At 56.3% G+C, this 22,762-nt stretch overlaps 1 protein-coding gene across 1 annotated transcript in view; it reads left to right on the forward strand.

Moving 5' to 3' along the window:
- MYT1L (myelin transcription factor 1 like) overlaps positions 1 to 22,762 on the forward strand; it is a 272,202-nt gene that overhangs the window by 150,465 nt on the left and 98,975 nt on the right. The window contains exon 7 of the mRNA XM_039256014.1: positions 15,607 to 15,953. Coding sequence (XP_039111945.1) covers positions 15,607 to 15,953 — 347 coding nt within the window. The remainder of the gene's footprint in view (positions 1 to 15,606; positions 15,954 to 22,762) is intronic.

The following is a 22,762-nucleotide window of genomic DNA, read 5'->3' on the forward strand; positions in this document are numbered from 1 at the left end:
CTGCGGAAACACACGTGGGACACAGCGTCCCACGCACCGCATGGAGTTGTGTTGAGGGACAGTGGGACAGGGGGACGTGGGCGCGGCCTCTTGGGCTGGTCGGTGCTCCCGGGGGGAGCCTCCCACCGGCCAGCGAGGGGGGCTGTGGGCGCTTGGGCAGAGGGAGGGGATGCGGGATGAGGCCTGGCCCGTGGGGAAGCTCTACATTTCGTTCACTCGTTCAGCCGGTCGGCCAGGTGGCGAAGCTAGCGTCACACCCCTGCAGCGCGGGAGCCGTGTGCTGGGCGCCGAGGCCCCTGGCCACCGGGGAGGGCGGCTCCTCCCACGCCTCAGTGTGGACTCGGACGGGGCCAGGACAGGGCCGTGCAGGGGGCAGGGGCGCAGGAAGCCCAGTGAGGACAGAAGTGCCCGGTCCCCGTGGGGTCCCAGGCAGCCCCCAGGGCCGGCCCCGGTGCAGAGAGGGAGGTGTCGAAGCCCCGGCTTCAGGACGGCGTGCAGGGCGCCAGCTGCTGTCGTGCGCCACGACCACGGTCAGGGGCAAGTTGGAGAGCGAGCAGAGCGTGCAGACGGGCAGGAGGAAGGCGGCGGCGTGCGGCAGAGCAGGGCCCAGCGTGGCCTCGGGGCTGCGTTCCCGGGTTCGGGGCCCAGGGCCGGCAGGGTGACTGGAGGAGGCGCGAGGAGCAGTGCGAGGGTCTGCGCCACGGGGGCCTTTCCGCCATGCCGCCAGAGCCTCGTGGAGCGCGGGGACTGCGGACACACCTGCAGCCTGGCGTCCTCGCACACTCGCGAGAACGCTCTCTCGCCCTCAGGTGCTGGAGACGCTGAGGCTCAGGGACCTCCCGGGCCATGCTTGGATCCCAGGGGCGCCGGCTCCAAGCTCAGGCCTTCCCCCCGCGCCCCGTGTCCTTCTCTGGTGCCGTTTGTTTCCAGCTGGACGGAAATCTGATGCCACTGTGGTTCTGTGGTTCTGTGGGCCCCACGGAAGGAGATAAACTATGAGGGTCCTTCCTCTCGTGGCAAAGGCACAGAGAACAGACCCCGGTGATGCCCAGAGAACAGGGCCTTGCACGCGGCCACTCACTAGCCCGGCGCTGTTCCCAGTTTAGCAGTTCTGGTCTGTGGTGTTACACACATGAGGGCAAATGCCTCTTTGTACAGTGGACCTTCCCAGTCTCTAACCTTGAATACTTTCCATGGCCCATGGGCACCTTCCAGAAGACAGTAAGCGAGCACATGCAGGTAGATGGTCCCACTCTGCCCCTCGGCTCCCCCATGGGCAGCGCAGCCACGACCCTCGCTGGTGGCAGGGACGAGTGGGGCCGCGCCAACGGGTGACACCGTGCCCACCCCGCCGCTCTGCCCAGCACAGGGCTCACTGGCTTATCTGCTGGCGGCCTACGTTTCCTTTTCAGGATGCGGCGGGAGGGCTACAAATAGCAAAGCCCGTACGTCGCTCACCCAGTGGTGAGAAATCATTTTCATCCAAGAGTCATTTCAGGAGAAACGAAAGTACTCTGGGCTCTCGGTCTCCAGGCAAAGGCCAACGTCCCTGCTGCACCCCTGGAAGCCGAGCCCCGTCCTCAGGGAGCCCTGGGCCCCACCTCCGCGGGGGCCGTTCTGAGACCATGCGGCGGTCAGCCAGCCCTGCCTCTCTCCCCGCCCCGGCCTTCAGAGGGCGAAGCCCTTGGCCCGGGAAGGACAGGACATGGGCAGGAGCAGGGTCTCCCACGGGGTGGCAGCTGGGTCTGGGCCACGTGGTGCCACGGGCGGCCTGGGACCCACGGGCACATCACATGCAATGAGCATCTCCGAGTGGCCTGTAGCATCTGGCCTTTTTCCTCAGGTTCTGGTTTTTTATTTGTTATTTGTGTTCCTTGCAATAAGATGATATCACACTACTGACCTCTCTTGCCATCTCTCAAATACTGGAAACTCACACCCCCAAGCAGACCCTCGCTCCGCACACCAGCCCTCACTCCGCACACAAGCCCTGGCTCCTTTCTTTTTAGTGCTGGGCATTCTAAATTTTTGATACTGTTATTTCAATAAAGACCGTGAGGAACCGCGTTGCCACGGGAACTGTTGGAGGAAACACCACAGGACCCTAGAAGGAGGGGCCTCCCGACCCCTCACCCAGCGAGCACCTCACAGGGAAGGAGGGAGTCCCCAACACGGCTGCCTCGGTGCTGCCAGGGACACACCTGGTCTGTGGTCTGTGGTCCGTCATTCCAGATGATGCCTTTGAAGGTGCTGAGGACCTGATCAGTGCCTTCTTCTCCCAGACCCTGGTGGTGGACTGGCCCACTCACGGGTACGTAGTAAGCACTCCCAGAGCAGTGCTCATTTCTGGAGCAAACAATCTCAGAAGCTTTGCATTTGTACAACTAAGATGTACCTTTCTACTCACAGGGGGAGGCAGGCATGTGTACAAGTAAGATGTACCGGGGAGGTAGGCAGGTTGGAAAAACGTCTTGTCTGCTTACTACTCAGTATGGAGACAGATTTAAGTGCCACGTGGCGAACCGCTTCCACAAAGCCAGTACCGAGTCGGACCCCTCGCTCCGTCCTGCACTCCCCGTGCGCAGCTCCCTCTTCTCCAGGCCCTCGGGAGGGTTTCGGCACCAGGTAAAAGAAGGGGTGCTGAGTTTCCTTAAAAAAGAAGGAAGTTCTACAGCCGGATGTTACCCTGTATGCAGTAGACTCAGCAGGTCCGGCTGCATTTGAAGATGGCTTCCCTTTGGGGGGAGCAAAGTGCTGGGGGCAATGCGGAAGCCTCCTACCTTGTCAGCACGCGAGGGGGACCCGCGGGGAGGGTTAGGGCCTTTCCACCAAAACATCTTGTGTCTTGCCGCAAATGAGCCAAGTGCTCAGTAAAACAAACATAAGAGATAAACCCCACTGAGGACCTGCCCCGTGCCAGGTACGCCCAGGTTCGTGCCAGGTGCGCCCAGGTCCATGCCAGGTGCGCCCAGGTCCTGCCAGGTGCGCCCAGGTCCCTGCCAGGTGCGCCCAGGTCCATGCCAGGTGCGCCCAGGTCCTGCCAGGTGCGCCCAGGTCCCTGCCAGGTGCGCCCAGGTCCATGCCAGGTGCGACCATGTCCGTACCAGGTGCGACCATGTCCGTACCAGGTGTGCCCAGGTCCTGCCAGGTGTGCCCAGGTCCCTGCCAGCTGTGCCCAGGTCCCTGCCAGGTGCGCTCAGGTTCGTGCCTGGTGTTCCCAGGTCCATGGCAGGTGCGCCCAGGTCCATGCCAGGTGTGCGCAGGTCCCTGCCAGCTGTGCCCAGGTCCTGCAAGGTGTGACCAGGTTCGTGCCAGGTGTGCCCAAGTCCTGCCAGGTGTGCCCAGGTCCCTGCCAGCTGTGCCCAGGTCCTGCTAGGTGTGACCAGGTCCATGCCAGGTGCATCCAGGTCCCTGCCAGGTGCACTCAGGTTTGTGCCAGGTGCGCCCAGATCCATGCCAGGTGCACCCAGGTTCGTGCCAGGTGCGCCCAGGTCCCTGCCAGGTGCGCCCAGGTCCCTGCCAGCTGTGCCCAGGTCCCTGCCAGGTTCCTGCAGCAAGACAGTCTTCCTCCTTGTTGCCCGAAGATGTGAGCAGCTTCAAAGCAACAGGAAAGAAGTGAGGACTGAGATGTGGGAAATTCATTAAAGACGGAACTGGCTTACACACACGCGCGCGTGCACACACGCATGCACACACACACGCACGCACACACACACCAGGACCTCACAGCTGACAGGACTCCCAGGGACATCATACCTAAATAAAGCAGTGTGATTGCACCGTGCAGCACGCCTCCCCCGACAGCCTCTTGTGCACATCCCTTCTGATTGGGAACTCTGAGAGCCACCATGGCAGCCACACGGGGCACCCGCATGTCCCCTGAGGGCACCCCCCCACCGCTCACAGTGACAAGCAAGCTGGAGGAAGACGCGACAGAGATGTCACATTCAGAGAACGCAGGAGAGATCCTGAGAGGAGGGCACCGTGGGTGGACAAACTCAGAGCACCTTCCCCATGAGATTTCACTCTAGCTCATGCGAAACCAACAGGGTGGCCGCCAGCGCTTCCCGCTAGGCTCCCGTGTGAACGCAGGCCGCCCGTCCAAGCCGAGAGCAGCCGCCTCTCTGGTCACCCGAGTTCAGGGAGAAGAGCAGGCAGTAAGCAGAGTGGTGGAGACCCACAGCCGTGAGTGTGGTGTTCTGTTCGCCCGAACGGGGACGTGGTCGCGTCACATACACACCCTGAGCCAGGTCGTGAGCAGGGCCGGCAACGCAGTAAAGAACCTGCTGCGTGCTTCCGTAGGACCGGCACATTTCGATGCCTCAGAGAAATAAATAACGGGAATAAACATAGCAGTGTTCAGCGGGGGCATCATCCAAACTCCGGGTGGGGCCCACACGCAGATGGACTTGGTGATGCGGCTGCGCCTCGACAGCAATGTGCAGTCACGGCAGCTTGTAACCAGCCCTTGCCACAGGCGCTAAGATCAGGGCTACGTTATGAAGAAAACATTCTTAATCTTTATAACGACCAGATTTTAAGGCTCAATATTTGTAGCCTGTTGCCTATGAAACCATAGAGCAGCTTTGAAAATCTCTGTGGATTAAGAGCTTATATATTTTGCTTATTAGAAAATGCATATTTAAGAAGCTTCAAATTTCTATAAAAAGAACATTTTTCCCAGAGTGTGCGTGTGTGTGCTGATGTGTACATGTGTGTGCATATGTCTGTGCATGTGTTTGCCTTGTGTGTTCATGTGTATTCTGTGTGCACATGTTTGTATATAGGTATGCGTTCCGTGTGCATGTGTGTGCATATGTGTGTCCATGTGTGTGTCTGTGAGCTTGTGCCTGTGTGTTTGGGTGTGCATTTGTGTGTGCATGTGTGAATCTGCATGTGTGTCGTGTGTGCATGCATGTTTGTGCATGTGTGTATGACTGTGTGTGCCTAAAATGCACACCTATGATCAACATGAGCCATGGATGTTCAGAGGCACTGCCCACCGCCTCACACTAAACCTAACAGCTCAGTCCCTCAACTACCAGAACTTTAAATGCTTTACAGCCCAATAATTTCCTACCAACCACATAAAGACAAAGTGCCGCGTCCCACCACAGCTGAAGGAGAATAATCTAGCATGTATTTGGAGGAGAGAAGGACATCTTTAGCCCTTTGTTTTCTGCATTCTCTTACACACTCGCCCCAGGGCCGTCACATAAGTGACATGCTTCTAGTTCCTTCTGCATCTCACCACCCGCAGCTCACGGGAGCTGTGACAGCCTCGTCGGTGTGGCGTACTTCACATCTCCGGTGCGAAGTAGTGCCAGAGCGCCAAGTTCCTGCCGTGTTGAGTGTCACCATGGCATTGCGTGCCTGTGGTAGTACGTGGAACAGCCACTGGCTCCCGGTGCTGTCACGTGTGCCGCCTCAAGCATTAGATGTCCTCATCTGGACTAAATGCAGCCCGGTCTCCCTTGTCCCTGCGCCCATCGGGCCGGTGCCGTGTAGCGCGTAGCCCAGGGCGGTGTCTGCCTGCGTGGGTCTCTCCCGGGCGGAGACGCCTCCTCTGGCCGGTGTGTGCGGGATGCCCACAGGGCGCAGACGGGCCCCCTACAGAGGCGGGGCTCCTGGCTGGGGTCCCCTCTGCGGCGTGGTACCCCACAGAAGAGCTGCTCCCAGACAAAGTCTGGTCCGATGCCGACCGACGCGTTGAGCCCGGACACACCACTTAATCCCTTTGGCCTCAGTTTCTTCATTTTTTAGGTCAAAATATGGATTCGGTGATTTCTAAGGTTCCTGCATCCTCCAGACCCTACGGCTCCGAGGGTGTTCTCGTAGTCGGCAGTGCCTCCTCACACACAGGGCGCTAGCTCGTAATGGACCGGCGTCTTCTGGAAACCTTATTAATCACTTGACATTTTTAGCTAAAATAGAAAAAGTCTATGTGTATTTACATAGTGGTTTGGTTTTCTAATCTTACTGCCAAGAGGTAGCTTGGTTCTCAGGGTAATTTTATCCCAACGTTCTAAACATTCTAGTCTCGTAAATGACGAAGATAGTAAATGTAGTTTTTTACGGGGAGAGGAGATAGCACACATTTCGTTGAAAGCCAGATGCTGGTAAAATCAAGTCTAAAGGCTGGTGGGCCCGCACCCGAAGTGTCAATGATATTGACCGATGGAAACAGATGTGTGGAAGACCCGCTCCTTCATTTGGCACGGGGAGGGCTGGGAATAACTAGCCATACGGCACGGTCCCTAAGCCAAGGAGAACACAGCTGAATTGAGATGATAAGGGACACGTGTCTCAGGAAGTCAAGAGCACAGTAAGGAGGTTTTTACACGACTGGTGTGAGGTGTCTAAGGTGCAGGCTTCCTAAAGGCACAGGGTCCTGAGTCCTTGACGTCAGGAATGACTTTATGGAGAGCATGGGCCTCGAGGTGGATTGCCAAGGGTCGGCAAGAGGGAACAGTCGTGGGTGGGCGTGGGGTATAGGAGGAGAGTGGGGGGCATGGGTCGCCACCATCCAGGCTCCAGGTCACGTGGTGGGATCTAAAATTACACAGAAAGGGTGCCTGGGGGACTCCGTCAGTTGAGCGTCTGGCTCTTGGTTTCAGCTCAAGTCATGACCTCGCAGTCCGTGGACTCCACCTTGGCAGAGGAGAGGCTGCTTGGGACTCGCTGTCCCGTTCCTCTCTGCCCCACTCGGCACACGTGCACCCTTCTCTCTCTCAAAAACAAATAAGTGTACTTAAAAAAAAAAAGAAAGAAAGAAAAGCAGCCAATTACAAAAATCAAAAATAAAATTATATAGGAAGAACAGAGTCACATTTTTTAAGTTCTTTAAAATTAAGTAGGGGCACCTCGGTGACCCAGTTGATTAAGCATCTGACTTGATTTTGGCTCAGGTCATGATCTCGTGGTTCATGAGATTAAGCCTCTAGTCGGGCTCTGTGCCGACAGTGTGGAGCCTGCTTGGGATTCTCTCTCTCTCCCTCCCTCTCTCTCTCTCTCTCTCTCTTTCTGTTTCTCTGCTTCTCCCCCATTTACTCACTCTCTGTCTCTGTCTCTCAAAATAAATAAACTTAAAAAAAATAAGTAGACAACGTCCAAGTTCCAGAAAGAGTTGAACACCTTGCTAGCTCGGGCCCCCTGGCAGGCCTCACTAAAACAGCGGCCAAGAGTCCGGTTCTTTTTTTTTTTTTTTTAATGTTTTATTTATTTCTAGGGGAGAGAGAGAGAGAGAGAGACAGCGTGAGCAGGGGAGGGTCAGAGAGAGAGGGAGAAACAAAAACTGAAACAGACTCCAAGCTCTGAGCTGGCAGTCAGCACAGAGCCCGACGCGGGGCTCGAACCCATGAACCGCGAGATCATGACCTAAGCGAAAGTCGGACGCTTAACCGACTAAGCCACCCAGGCGCCACCCAAGAGTCTGGTTCTTAAAGGCAAAAGGACACTGGGAAAATAATGGGAGAGGAGAAACAGCGCCAGAAGTCTGGAAGCAAAGGAGCGGAGAGTTCAGTGCTGTGTGATCTAGCAGACACCCGGCCCCTCACGATAGGCAAACCATGGGTGGCCTAGAAGAAACCCGAATCCTGAAACCCCTAGAACCCGCAGTAATGGCACCAGGTACCGCGGGCCGTGTGACGATGGATCTGGCAGTGGGGACACCGGCCTACGTGTGTGTAGAGGCAGCACCCCAACTGCCGCTCGGGCCTGAGCCCGGTGAGCTGACTCCATCCCGGGGCGTCATCCGCTTAAAGAACCGTCCTTGCCGCCGAGGTCGCGGGAGGCGGACAGCAGACGGGAGGGCTGAGCGGACATGTGAGCACTGCCTGCCGAGGCCCCGAGCCTCCTCGCTGGACTCCTGCGAGGGAGGAGAGGGCACTTCCTGCTGGGCCACGCGATGAAGCAGCCTGGTCACACCGCACCTGACTCCCGCCATCAGCGCAGTCCTGCCCCACGTGTGGGGGCCGTCCAGGGACCAGGTCCGGGGGGAAGCCTCTAACATGAAACGTACAACACAAAAAACAACTTGGAGAAAACAGAGATTCTGTAAAAAGAAGAAAATCTTCCCTGCAAAGGTGTAATATTCTCAAAGAAATAGGAACATTAGAAAACAATTAAGACCGCTAAGAAATTTAGAAAAATGAAAGATAACAAGAAATAAGAAAACTCAAGAGAAGGATTGGAAGTAAAATTGAAGGAACCTCCCAGCTAGAAGGACAAAACTCTGGGGGGAAACAAAGAAAAGATAAGAACACAAGCGATGGCTCAGGAACCCGACATCCAAATAGTATCTGGAGCCAGAGCCGACAGTAAGGACAAACAGCGCTCGCAGCAAAGAAAACCCTTCCGTGAGCCGACTCCAGAGCAGCACGGCCAGACGGAGGCGTAGCCCCAGCCGGAGAGACGGCAAGGGCTCTCGCAGCCCCGCCCCACACACAGGATCAAAACTCGTAACAGGGTTGGACTTCTTGACCGGATGGCGAGGAGCTAGACCACAAGGAAGAAAACGGCAGAAGTGCCGAGGAAAACGCCGCACCACCTAGAATTGCAGGCCGTCGGTGGTGGGCAGCACACGCACACCTGCACGTGTGCAAGCGTCTCCCGTGTGTCCCTTTCCCGTGCCTCTGCCGTGAGCTCCTGGGCCACGTGCTGCACCCACACGAGGCGGCGGACGGCAGAGATGTTGGCTGCAGAAGCAGGGGCCCGGCCAGGGCGGAGGGAGGGAAGGACGTCCCCGTGAGGAGGGTGCTGGGGCTCCCAGGGGGCAGGGGCCTGGGGACAGACACTTAGAGCAGGCCAGGCAAGTCCAGGACAGGCTCCTCCAGCGTGAGGCGGGGGCTCCCAACGGACTGGACACACGCAGGGCTGACGCCCCTGACGGAGACTTGGGGGCTATAGAGACTGAGAAGTAGGGGTGTGTGTGCGGTGCTGGCGGCTCTGCGGCTGTCCGCACGCCTCTCCACATACATGGCCCGAGCTCTTCCCTCCGTGTGGGCGGCCCATCCGTCCCCGGTGTCTGTCTGTCTGTGTGTCTCCTGCCCCACCCCGCCCTGTCCATCCGCAACTCTCTGCTCATGTCCTGTGAGGTCGGGGACTGTGTCCCAGCTGCTCAGTGAAACATTTTCTGAACAAATGGACAGAGGAGCCGCTTTGTCTAATTCGTTGCACAGAATGTATTGTTTGCTCCCCATGTGGCAGACACTAGGGGAGCAGGTGAGTTACTGTTTTGCTGGGTCCTGGCAGCAGCCCCGCAAGAAGGCAGAAACCAGAAAGGCGAGACGTGGGGACGAGAGAGCCTCACGCACAGTTTGGTGTTGCTCAGCTGTGTGACCTTAGCAGGTCCTCACGATCTCTGTCCCATAAAAGGGGACTTATAATCAATTCTATCCCGTCGTTCTGAGGCTTCAGTGGCTCGTTTCGGTGAAGATGGTAAAAACCAGCAGGTAAGTGCGCCGTGAGTCCTGCTGTATTTGCCGAGCCAGGATTAGAACTTGGGGCCCTGGAATCCCGTGCAAATATTTGCATGATTCCAAGAGAAGTATCTTAGCCCGGGCACCACCGAGGCCATTCAAGCAATGCAAGAGGTGTGTCACCGCGAAAGAGAGATCATGCAGAGCGCCTCGCGTCTGTGAGCTGTCCGGGGCTTCGCGGGCATCCCGTCGGTGCCGGGAGGTGCGACCCCAGTCTCCTCGTCAGGCTGTGAGACCGCGCCGGGCTGGAGCACACCGCCACGCCCGCTTCCAGTCCCTGAGACCTACCCTGTTTGTATTAAAGTCAGATAAATGAAAACATCAAGAGGCCACTGAAGACACCATAGTAACCAGGGCTGAGAGCTTATAACACATTGTAAATGTAAGTGTTCACTGCGGCCAAGTAACCAGTTTTCTAGAATAACCTGACACGACAGACTCATGATTGTGTCAACTAAGTTAACACCAAAGGGCTGTCGGAGCTGCACCGGGGGGGATGCTCCAGGCCACGGGCCACGGGAACCCCGCCACCGGCGGGCCACAGCTCTCCCCTCTGCTACTCCAGGACCTTGGGCGGGGCCCGACCACGCGAGCTGCCATCACCCTGAGTCACCACACCACTAGCGCTTTGAGCGTTCGACTGTGTGAAAAAAATAGAAAAGCATCTGTTGAAATCCCCGAATGTGGTGCATCCTGTGAAGTGGTGGGATTGGAGGCCGATACGGAGACAAAGAGCCTGTCGATGCACCGCAGGCGGGCACGTGGCGTCCAGGGTCTCCGTGAGCTGCGGGGGGCGCTGCGGGCATCACTGGACACCTCCGCCCGGTCGGCCTCGTCCTCCAGGCCTCGTCTGGTTTTGCTACAGCTGCACAGAATACGCTCCCCTGCATGACGGGAGGAGGTGAATGAGCCTTCTTGGAGTCAGAGCTCTGGGACTAAGAGCCACCTCCCAAAGCTCCGCCCTTCCCGCCCTGTCCTGCTCTGCTTCCCCACGATATCCCATGTCTGAACCATCTGCTGTTCACTCAACAAACATCTGAGGAACACCCACTGCGTCCCAGGTGGCTGCCGCGGACCTGTCCACTGCATTTGCTGCAGGGATGGGCATCACCAGTGTGGTAGCCACGACCCACCTGTGGCCACTGGACCCTTACAGTCCCAGCAGTGTGACTGGGGAGGTAATTATTTTTTCTTTAATGTTAATTAAGTAGCTACAGATGACTGCCAGCTACTGAATTGGACACTGCAGCCCTAAAGTCTAACAACCAATTAAACACAAGCCATTTTCTCAGTGTCATGAAGGAGAACCCATAATCACACAGGCCATGATAAGTGCTTTTATTTTTTTTCTTTTGAGAGAGAGAGAGGAAGCGAGAGAGAGAGGAAGAGAGGGCGAGAGGAAGAGAGGGTGAGCAGAGGAGGGGCAGACAGAGAGAGAGAGATGCCCAAGCAGGTTCCACACCCAGTGCAGAGCCTGTCTCAGGATTCAGTCTCACCAACCATGAGACTATGACCTGAGCTAAAATCAAGAGTCAGAAACTTAATCAACTGAGCCGCCCGTGTCCCAATAAGTACTTTCATTTTTAATAATTGGAGGAGACTATGGTTTGTTCATTCAAGCAGTATTCCCTGACCACCGGCCGCCATCGGACACAGCTGGTGGAGGCCCACTGTCCTACTGAGGAACAGAATTGGGGACCAAAGCAACAACGTGAACCCCACACAGTCGGCTGAGCTCGGACCCTCCTGCGCGGGAGAACGGGGGAGGGCCCGCCGTGCAGCTGCCGCGTTCATTTAGCTGGAGCCTCACCTCCGCCCGCGCCAGCTCCCCAGTCATTCCCAGGACTCCACTGTGTATTCCACTTGGTGTCTACAACCTGGAGACGTTCCGGGACCGTGGGATCTGCCGTCTTCTTAGAAGGGCTCGCGTGTGCTGACAGGCCTGAGCCCAGGTGAATCTGAGTGCGACACGGTGTGGACACGCTCACTGCGACCTGCCGGGCAGAGGAAGGCAGCACCCGCTCTTCCCGTGTGTGCAGATCCTCCCCTCCGGGCGGAGGGAGGCGTGAGCTCCAAAGCATCCCCAGCCACCGGGTCCCCTAGACCGGGAGGCGTCTGTGCGCCTGAGCGCGCTCTGAGCCGCTGATGCGTGAGTGAGGCCTCCTCGTGGGCTTGGACTTGGCGCTCATGTTGAAAGTGGGCACTGGCAGCCAGTGGGACCGGATCAGACAGGAAAGGGGCAACGGAATGTGTGTGCAGTAAGCGTGTGATTTGACTCAGTTCACGGTAATGGACAGAGGAAAAGACTTCGGGCATCGAGCCGTGTGAATTGGACATTTGAGGCCAGCTAATTCCAACAGTCAGAAATTTAATCAAAATGGTTTTGAAACCGTATCATAAGGAAGTAAATAGAAGCAGATGAGCAGATGATGGGGGCTTCACTGGGGACAGCGAGGAGGAAACCATTCAGGAATTTTGAATGATAAAAACCTAGAAGGGCAAACAGACGGGCAATCCTTTCATTGCACAGACAGGTAAACTGAGGCCCGGCAAGAGCCCAGGAGCCCATCCAGGTGTTAACAAAGCCGAGACAGGGACACAGGGCTCTGGACATGCCGTTCCCTCCACGTCACCTCCCTGACGGCATGTAGGCTGCCTGCGGCACGTGTCACACGCTGACACCAGAACACGCTAGGTGAGGCTCCGGTGGAGACAGGGCACAAACGCGCCGGCTCCGTCCTTCTCACTCTGCCCTGACCGCCACCCCCACGCTGCCCGCCGTCCATACTCTGCGGTTTGCCTACTCTGCCTCCTTTTCTCTTCTCCGCTGCCCTGCGTGGCCACCCGGCAGGGCCACCCCACAGCGGGCGCCGGGGACGGGGGCCCAGTTCCCATCAGGAAACTAGGAGGCACCTGGAGGAGCAGGTGGGCGGACATCAAGGAGGGGCCGTCCAGAGGGCCAGGCGCCTCCACCTCGGGGTCAAGACCCTGACCTACAGCTCAGACCCCAGCCTTCCCAGTGTCCTCTGGGCCAGACACACGGCCTCCCGGAGCCCAGGGGCCCGTGTGCCCGGAGCCCGTGTGCCCGGAGCCCAGGCCAGCTGCCCGTTCCCAGCTGCGGCGCCTGTTGTGCGGACGGCGGCTGCCCTCCCCGCGCTGAACGCTGCTGCCCTATCATCTAAGTGCGAGCAGCACGCGGGCGCCAGGAGTCTCCGGCAGCCAGGTGTCCGTGCACAGCCGGGGGCGGAGCCCGAAGCCCGGCCAGGGCGGCCCACCCCACCTGGAGGAGGCCTGGTGCCCTGTTCCGGTGAGCGCCTGCGGTGCGGGGAGCGCGGATGCCGAGCAGGGCTCCGTCACGGGCAGGTGACCACGGCCCTGACGACCTGGGACGTTGTGGGCCGGCCCGGCAGGAGCAAGTGCGTGTTCTGGCGACCCTTCATGGGGACGGACAGGCTGGACCCATGAGTAAGTCCCCGAGCAGCGCCGCCTCCAGGAAGCCTGGCTGGGCACGAGGGGGTGGGCGGCAAGGTGGGGGTGGCTGGGCCTCCAGGGTGCCGCCCCGGGTGCCTCAGGCCACTGACTCGGCCTCCCCCGTCCGTGGAAAGAGTCCCGCAGGAGAAAGCTCACAACCCTGAGTATTTCATCTTAGCAATGCTACGTAGACCAATCCGTGCTCTCTTCAGTTTTCTTCTGCCACACTAAGGATTATTCTTGCTTTGATTATTATGATTCTGCGAGGTGCTAAGTTTCAAAAGGCAGGTGCCCCACGGTGCTGGGGTTCTGGGGGGAGGCCGAGGCTTGGCAATCGCCGGGGGCCCTCGCTTCTCAGATGAAGAAAGAAAGGGACATTCAAGCTGGAGACAGGACTGGCCGCAGTCACACATTCCAGGCGCCAGCACGTGCCAGTGAGCTCCAGGGCACCTGCCCAACGGCGTGACCCTTCCCGGAGTGTGAGACGCACCCGAGCAAGCAGGGAAGCAAGCAAGCATTTTCTCGGGAACACAGGCTCATCGCCGTTCCCTGTCCCTCCTGCCGTTGGTCCAGATGGCCTGGGGAGTGTTGATGGCAGTGACCGAAGCACAGTAGTGAGTGTCCAAACCACGGAGGGACATGCTTGCTGAGCACCCGGCTCCTGAGTAAGGGTGCAAATCACCGTGACCGTCTGACAGCGGACACCGAGTACCAAGTATGTGCGGAGCACTGGCCTCTTTACAGATGCCTTCCTTCCGGCCCTGAAGCAAGCGTGCAAGATGCACACTCACGGCTGGGCACCCAGAAGTGCAAAGTCGAATGTCTGTCCAACCCCTCGCTCTGATCCACACACATCATTTTCCAGACACGATGCGTCCTACCTGCTCGTCCCTCCCCTCAACTACGGACCCAAGCCTGGTTGGGGGAGGGGCAGCACCCATCAGGGACCTGTGTGTGGCTCTGAGGACCCTCGTGGGACGTCAGGTCAGCACAGTGGCTGCCTCGCCTTCCCCTTCCGTACAAGCCCCTCCAGGATGGGTGTCCAGGCTAGTCTGCCCCTTCCTAGACCTTCCGCGCCACGATCCTGCGGTCCCCCCAGGGACTCTGTTTGGTATTTATTTCCATTTTCTGTACAGATCATGTTCTTTATTGTGTTCATGTCTTTGCAGTCTCTGGGTTTTTTTTAATGTTTATTTATTTTTGAGAGAGAAACAAAGCATGAGTGGGGGAGGGGCAGAGAGAGAGGGAGACACAGAATCTGAAGCAGCTCCAGGCTCTGAGCCGTCAGCACAGAGCCCGGCGCGGGGCTCGAACCCACGAACTGTGAGATCACGACCTGAGCCGAAGTCGGACGCTCAACCGGCTGAGCCCCCAGGCGCCCGGCAAAGGCTCTGTTTTGGCTGAAATGTGCTTCCATAGCTTGGTGGATCCCCTTCCGACGCAGCCCCAGCCGCGTCCCTCCGTAGCTCGCTGGACCCGCGGGCCCTCTACGTAGCGCCCCCGTCACGCCGTCATTGTAGCATTTATCACGCGGCGGCTGTCACTCCACAGCCCCTCGCTGCGCGTGTGCCCGCGGCACGCCCGGTGTTCGGTGTGTAAAACTGTGCCGAGGTGCCAGCAGGTCTCCAGGCGTGTCTGCGCCTCTGCCCCCGGAATGCGGCAGGGCCTGGCGTCCGCCCCCCAAGGACCCTCCCCAGGTAAACACGGGCCGGGCGGTCCCTGAGAGGCTGGACAGGTGTCTCACGTCTCGGGTCCAGACTAAGCGGGTCCGAGTGCCCCGAGGCGTGCGGTGGCTCGAGTTGGACCGACGCGGGCGGCACCCATGCCCCCCCCCTCCCCGTTCCCTGCAGGGCGTCGCAGGGGTTCCGGGAAGGCGAGGCCTGTCATCCGCAACGTCGCGTCGGAAAACTGCCGTTTCCGGCGAAGGTGCCGGCCTGGGCGTCTTGCCCGCGTTTGGACCGACCTCTGCGGCGTTTAGGCGGGGCCTGCACGCCGTGTCCTGTGCTGTCGGGACGGACGCGTGTGTGAGCGAGTCAGGCCGCGCGGCTGCGCTCAGCGGCACCTCGTGCGCAAGGCACCACTGTGTCTGGCGTCCACAGACCCCCGTGCACTCAGGGCTGTGTCACAGCACGCCCGCCTCAGGTTTCACAGACAGGGTGTGTGCTAACACACCGCGCGAGCTGATTCTTCTTGTCGCACGCGCAGCACACCTACTGCGTGTCCAGCAAGATGTTTCAGGAAGGGGATTTGTGTGTGGACTCCCGAGCGCCGTGGGTGCGCGTTCCCGTGCGGTGGCGGGACCGGGGGCTGGGCGGGGGCGTAGAGGGGTAAGGGGCGCGGGGGGGTCGTGTGTGGCGGGGGCGCGTGAGGCGGGGGCGCGTGTGCGGCGGGGGGTCGTGTTTTCGACGGGGGGCGTGTTTTCGGCGGGGGGGCGTGTTTTCGGCGGGGGGGCGTGTTTTCGGCGGGGGCGCGCGTGCGGCGGGGGGGCGTGTTTGCGGCGGGGGCGCGCGTGCGGCGGGGGCGTGTTTGCGGCGGGGGCGCGCGCGCGGCGGGGGCGCGCGCGCGGCGGGGGGCCGGAGCCCCGACGCCCTCGCTCGGCCGCAGGAGCGCGAGCGGGGCCCCGCCAGTGACGCGTCTTCTCCCTGTGTCCGCACAGCGTGTACGGCTGCCCGTTGGCCAAGAAGCGGAAGACGCAGGACAAGCAGCCGCAGGAGCCGGCGCCCAAGCGGAAGGCGTTCGCCGCGAAGGCCGACAGCTCCTCGGTGGACGAGTGCTACGAGAGCGAGGGCTCGGAGGACGCGGAGGACAAGGAGGAGGACGAGGAGGAGGAGGACTCGGAGGAGGAGGACGCGCGCCGCGAGGAGGACGAGGAGGACGAGGAGGGCGACCGCGAGGAGGAGGAGGAGCTGGAGGAGGAGGAGGACGACGAGGACGAGGACGGGGAGGACGAGGACGAGGAGGACGAGGAGGACGACGACGACGACGACGACGAGGACGAGAACGGTAATCCTGACGGTAGTGACGCGCCGGGCGTGACGGGCCAGCGTGTCACTGGGGAAGGGCCGGCGCAGGGGAGGGGCAGGCGCAGGTGCAGACACAGGCGCAGGTGCAAGTGCAGGTGCAGGAGCAGATGTAGGTGCAGACACAGGTGCAGGTGCAGACACAGGTGCAGGCGCAGGTGCAGGTGAGGGGCAGGTGCAGGCACAGGTGAGGTGCAGGAGCAGGTGCAGACACAGGTGCAGGTGCAGACACAGGTGCAGGGGCAGGTGAGGGGCAGGTGCAGGCACAGGTGAGGTGCAGGAGCAGGTGCAGACACAGGTGCAGGTGCAGGTGCAGACACAGGTGCAGGGGCAGGTGAGGGGCAGGTGCAGGCACAGGTGAGGTGCAGGAGTAGGTGCAGACACAGGTGCAGGAGCAGGTGTAGGTGCAGACACAGGTGCAGGTACAGACACAGGTGCAGGGGCAGACACAGGTGCAGGGGCAGGTGAGGGGCAGGTGCAGGCATAGGTGCAGGAGCAGGTGTAGGTGCAGACACAGGTGCAGGTGCAGGTACAGGCACAGACAGGTGCAAGTAAAGTCACAGATGCAGGTGCAGGTGAGGGACAGGCACAGGTGAGGAGCAGGTGCAGGAACAGATGGAGGTGCAGACACGGGTGCAAATGCAAGTGTGGGCCCAGGTACAGATGTGGTGAAGCTGCAGGGATGCAGGTGCGGGCGCAGGTGCTCCGAACTCACTCGCTAAGTCTGCCTGGTCAAGTCCTGAGACGAATGACCACTGCCGTGCCGTTACCCTGGTTCTAAAGAATCCCTTTCCGTCCTGCTCGATGGTAGATGCTGACTCTCTCAAGCTGTGGTTCAGACTGCTCGTCACTGAAATGCGCTGCGGCCTTTATGGTGTGCACGCTCGATTACCTTATCTTGGCTTCGTCATCCGGGAACCTAGGGCAGTGCACCCAGCCCATCCGGCATCTTCTTGGATGCTCTTCCCAACACATGGGGACAGTGCCGGGAAGCGCGCCTGCTTGCCTTCCCAGCAGCTAGAAGTTTTGCGAGACCCTCTGGGGCACCAGCTGCTGAAGTCGGTCTTGTCTGCTGGTCACCGAAGCTTTCCCTCTGGTCACGGGTCAGGGCAGGAAAGCATATGGCTGAACTGACATTGTTCATCCATCTGCCACATGCCTCGTATCTGAGACCGTGTTTCTGACCTGAGGTGTCCAGCCCTGTGAGGGAGACACACCCATAGAAGGCACAGCGCACAGGGCACTGAGCATGTTTCGGGCTGTAAACTTAAGATGGTTTTGCTTTTGTATCCAATTTTCTGTCCATGTCAGACACAAAACTATGACATCAAAGATAATCATTTCATAAAACTCATTTCTTTTCTAGAAAAAAGTGTTTCTGAAGAATGTAGATGCATACGGTCTTTATTGGTTTAGAGTTTGCAGAGAAATGCCAAGTGTGTTTAAAAGTAAAGGGGGGTGCCTTCTCAAAGCTCCTCAAAACTCTGAATTCCAGGGAAGCAAATTTCTAGGTACGGTGGACCGCTGGGCGGCCAGAGCGGGGAGCTTCCTCGGCCGGGTGGGCGTGAGCTGGCTGTCGCTAACCCCGTGTGGCAGACAGAAATTCACGCTCCTTTCAGAAGTAAGTTTGTCCCAGGATTTTATGAAATAGGCCTCAGCTGTCACATGTACTTAGATAGACACACGGACATGTCCATATATGCCTGTGTGCATACGTGTGCACACACACACGCATTACACACACATACATATACACCCCATACATTACAGTGTGGCTCCCATATGGACAGATCCATACATGCCTGTGTGCATACATGCACGCGCATACACACACACACACACACATGCACGTACACACACGTGCGCACACATTACAGTGTGGCTCCCAGATGAACTGGTCTGTACGTGCCTGTGTGCGTACATGCACGCGCACACACACACACATGCGCGCACACACATGCTTACATTACAGTGTGGCTCCCATATGGACAGGTCCGTGCATGCCTGTGTGCATACATGTGCGCACACACACATCACACACACACACACACACAATTAGTGTGGCTTCCATATGGACAGGTCCATACGTGCCTGTGTGCGTACACACACATGCACACACACACACGCACACACACATGCACGGCACACATTACAGTGTGGCCCCCAGACCGTTGCTCCTGTTGTAGCATCACAGAGCACAGCATGGAGACAGTCCAGGCAGGTGCATTGGGGCGCGCACACGTGCACACACACACACGCCGGCAGCACCAGCCCCACTGTGCCCGCACCCCAGTGTCACTGACCTGACGACCGGGGCTGCGTGCCACGGACCACAGACGGTAGCTCCGTGTGACACAGCGTGTGGGACACTGGAAAATAGACCAATTCGGCAAATTCCTTATGGACGCTGTACTGATTGTGTGCAGTCTGCGGCGAAATCATTAACTGCTGAAGCTGGTGAACAGTGTGTAATCTGACTGTGCATCTTATAAACATGGCGCAGGCCTGCGTTCCTGCTGCCCAGTCTGTGTGGGGACCGCGGCAGGCGTCCATGTCCGCGGTTCCGGTGCTTGCTTGAAGGACTCAGGTGGGGGGAGCATGTACATGTGCACCGTTCAGCCGAGGGTCTTAGCAGATTTTAGGCTGTGCTCCTCGTTTGCCACAATTAAACTTTCATTTTCAGCTTATTAAGGGTCATATTTTAAATAATCTACTTTTAAAAGTACAAAGTGACATATCTTGAGAAAGTAGAGCCTTACTGAACTAGCTTTAGGGTGTGACTAGGTGGAGATTTTTGTTTTGTTTTGCTTTTAATTACTGTTCTCACTTGAATGCCCAGAACATAATTGTTTTTAAAAAGTGAGATAGCGGGTCCAAACTAGTGACATTTTTCTGGAAAAATTCAAGTCAGTGGGCATAATAACTGGATGTATGATGGAGCCATGGAACGAACAGTCACACACGTACAATGCAGGCCCCACCTAGCGTGGTGCCTGGCGTCTCCCACTCAGCAGACGTTGGATCCAAATCTAAAGTATTCAAGGAAGTGATTTCTGGAAAGCAAATGCCCATTGAGAGATAATCAGTTGATGGACTCCTACATTAAGAATTCATATTCAGCATCCAGCTTTCCAGCTAAGCACCTTCTAGAATCATCTATTATGTAAACTGTAAAGGAATCAACTGGAACCACGAAAGAAGGGTCTGGCCACGGTGTAGTGTTACGAGATCGATCGTTAGACTATCTGCTCCGTTGTAATACTGATACATCCAATTAACTGAGGATTCTCGGCACAGAAGTGTAATAACTTACCCCCTTTCAGATGGGCTCTCCCGTGAATCCTCAGTCCCAACAAGTCACTCTGACCAGACAGTGATGGTCCCTGTGAGGGACCTTCCACGGTGATTCTGACCACTAGTTCTCTGCAGGAAGGCACCAACGCCTTGCCCGGTTTCTGAGCAAAGCACAAGTATCTTCCCTGAGAAATCCCTTTAGGTGCCTGATATCTAGGACTCCTTCACCGAGATTTTCTACTGAAGATTTTCTATTGTACGGAAGTCTGTGTTGGAGGACGCACCCCCATAAATACGTGATCCAAGACCCTGGTTAGCCAGGTGCTTTGCTGATCAAGCACTCATTTTACATGATCAAACTCTGAGCTATGTTTAATTCAGTAAGACAGGACTCTGAAAGGCATGTGTCTGTCAACTTCCTGTTTTCATGTCCTCATTTCCCAAATACATTCTATTTCCCTTACTGGTAACTTTAATGCCAAAATCACTATCAGCATATGTGAGCTCCTGCCTCGATAACAACATCTCCACCATGAGAAACACAGTCTGAGTCCAGAGCACCCCATATGGTCTGCCTCCGCCCACTCCTTGAATGGATCTGGCTGAAATCATACATTTGTGAAAAGCGGGGGGCAGGTGTACCTTGTCTGGTGACCAGAGTTCTGGGTCACCATTCTGAAGTCAGCCTTTCCTGTCCCATGGTTTACATCTCAGTGACCATTATATCCCCGAGCGGCCAACAGATTCCCTCCAAGGTGGACTGTGCCTTTATCTTAGCAAATAGAAGCACAGACAGTGACTTAACAGAGAAGCCAAGCACTCACGTCACAGTGAGAGGAGAGCATTCCAGAAGGTGCCAGGAGGCCGGCTCACACACGAGCACGTCCACAAGCGGCAGACCATCGTCTCACGTGAGGAAAGCAGAGCACCCTGATGGGGCCACGAGGACCCGACAGGCCGATGTTAGCCGTGTGAGGAGCTGCAAAGCCTGTATCTCTCCTAAAGAGGTGCCACCACGCCTTCTTCTGCTGTGGCCGTCCCACCTCCATTATACGCTGCATTGTGCCCTTTGAGAGATTTTTGTTTTAGCTACAATAAGTGCATATCGACCCCCAGATCATTACAATAGGAGCCCATTGTCCATAGAAGGACCATTACGTATAACTTGGGAATTAGATACATATTTGAATTCCAAGGACCCTCCCCCACTGTAGTTATGTATGAACAAAATATTGTTGCTAATATTGCAATGGGTGTGTTGATGTACAGGGTTATGCTGGATCTTTGGTGATTGCGTGAGGGAGGTAGGCATCGTTTCCCTGTGGCACTCTCTAGAAAGTGAGGCTCAGAAAGATTCAATGACTTTTAGTAAGAGGAGGATATGCAGTCCAGTTGTCCTGACGGGGTTTCTTACCAAGACCTCATGTTCTTTCTATCACCTGTTGCTTGTTTGAGCAACAGGGAGAAATATCTGAGTCATTCATTTCAGATTACATTAAATTCCACTGTGATTCATCAGAATTATATCTTGTCTAGGTGGCCTGGTCTTTTGCATGGAGAATTTTATTTTCAAAATACATTGTAGTGGTCTAATCTGCATTCATTAAATGAAAGCTCCCTGGTTAGACTAAAGGTAAGAAAGTTATGATTCAGGAGTCATGGGTTTTTCTTATAGGAGATTTTGCAGATCTTAAGGTAAATCATCTTTTCAGATTCTTATGATTTGGGAAATTTAGATTAAATGGTTATTTAATGCCGAACAGGTTATGGCTTCTCTCATAGCTCACCCCACTGAAAAGAACACAGCTTTAAATAATACACACACACGTGTGTGTGTGTATACAGTCAATGTATGTATATACGTATACGTATCTCCTTAGGAGTTCATATTGATCTGTCCATGGGGAAGAATGTAGGAATGTGCTTTCAAGACTAGAAAGAACTTTCACATTCATGGCCATCTTTGACACAACCATCTCTCTCTTTTTTTTTTTTTTAATTTCTGAGAGAGAGGGAGAGAGAGAGAGAGAGAGAGCATGAGAGCAGGGGAGAGTCAGAGAGAGGGAGACACAGAATCGGAAACAGGCTCCAGGCTCTGAGCTGTCAGCACAGAGCCCAACGCGGGGCTGGAACCCACGAACTGTGAGATCATGACCTGAGCCAAAGTTGGCCTGCCAACCGACTGAGCCACCCAGGTGCCCCCGACACAACCGTGTCTTAACATTTCGTTTCTGAAATGCATTTGTAGGTAAACAGAGTCCTTTCTATGCTACTCTTGCTTGACTCTTGGGATTGTTCTGGCTCCCGCAGCTGCTCTTCTGCATGTGGATTGGCCACGGATGCGTCGTGGGGGTCCCAGGAGCTCACAGCTAGGGAGGAACCACATGGCTTGGGGACGTGTGAGTAACGGTGGGTAGAAGCTGCCCGGTATACGATGTGACAGTCGTGCGCAGGGGAAGTGAGCGGACCGGATGCAGAACAACCGCCAGGTGCACAGCTGACCAGGACGCTGGCACGTGGATCCCCCCCGGCCTCTGCTCCGGCCGCCACACCGAGCTGGTGGTCGGAGCCTTTCATGTCTGGCTCTGGACGTTTCCCAGCACCCTCACGAGAAACCGCCCTGGACACAGTTGAGCTCTTCACGGAACATTCTCTGTAGTAACTCCACTTTCTTTGAAGGGAATTCAAAGCAAAACCCACCCTGTATAAATCCTCCTCAAAGAAACACTGTTTTTTAACCACCAAGTTTCCAAGGTGTTTTCTGTTTCAAACAGGATGAAGCACTAGACCCCACATTGTTAGAACATCGAGACAATTTGCAGTAGACGGGCTTGAATTTCTCTAAGACAAAGGCAGAAGGAAGGCGATGAGGGTCTGTGTTGTGGCCGCTGAGTTCCCCAAACTCCCTTCAGGATGCTGTTCTCATATTGATTAGCCAATTATCCTCTTACCTCGTTCTCGGGGAAATGTCCCTGATGAGGAAGCAAGCTGAAATCCAGACAGACTGTGAAAATCAGAATTAGCAAACCAGTTTCCACTGCAGTCAGCAGAAAAAGCAATGAGTTCTGAGACCAACATAGAAACAAAGACGATGTGTTTAGTATGCAAGGTTTCAACTCAAGAACAGCCGTGGACAGAGTTGGGAGAAAGGATATGATGATTTTTTATCATCTTAAAAATTAATCTTTCCCTACATCCACGAAAATGTTATTTTAGGAGGCTTACCACACGGCTATATGGGAGGGTGTGGCTCTGTCACTTGAGTGAGCACAGAGTTAGACATTTCCAGGTAGAAGTCTGTGATAAAAATTAAACTTCCTCGTGCAAGCTAATTTTGCGTAAGTACAAAATATAATTAGAGCTTATGTTTCATGAATTTTCAGACACATAAACCCAAACCAGAAGTCTTGCATGAGGATGTAACGTCATCTATGTTTAAGATGCTACAACATGCATAACATGCTGGGGAAAAATCTTTCTTTACATAATAATGGGGAA

This window comes from Hyaena hyaena, unplaced genomic scaffold, assembly GCF_003009895.1.
Source record: "Hyaena hyaena isolate Hyena2069 unplaced genomic scaffold, ASM300989v1 scaffold_552, whole genome shotgun sequence".
Lineage (NCBI taxonomy): Eukaryota > Metazoa > Chordata > Mammalia > Carnivora > Hyaenidae > Hyaena > Hyaena hyaena.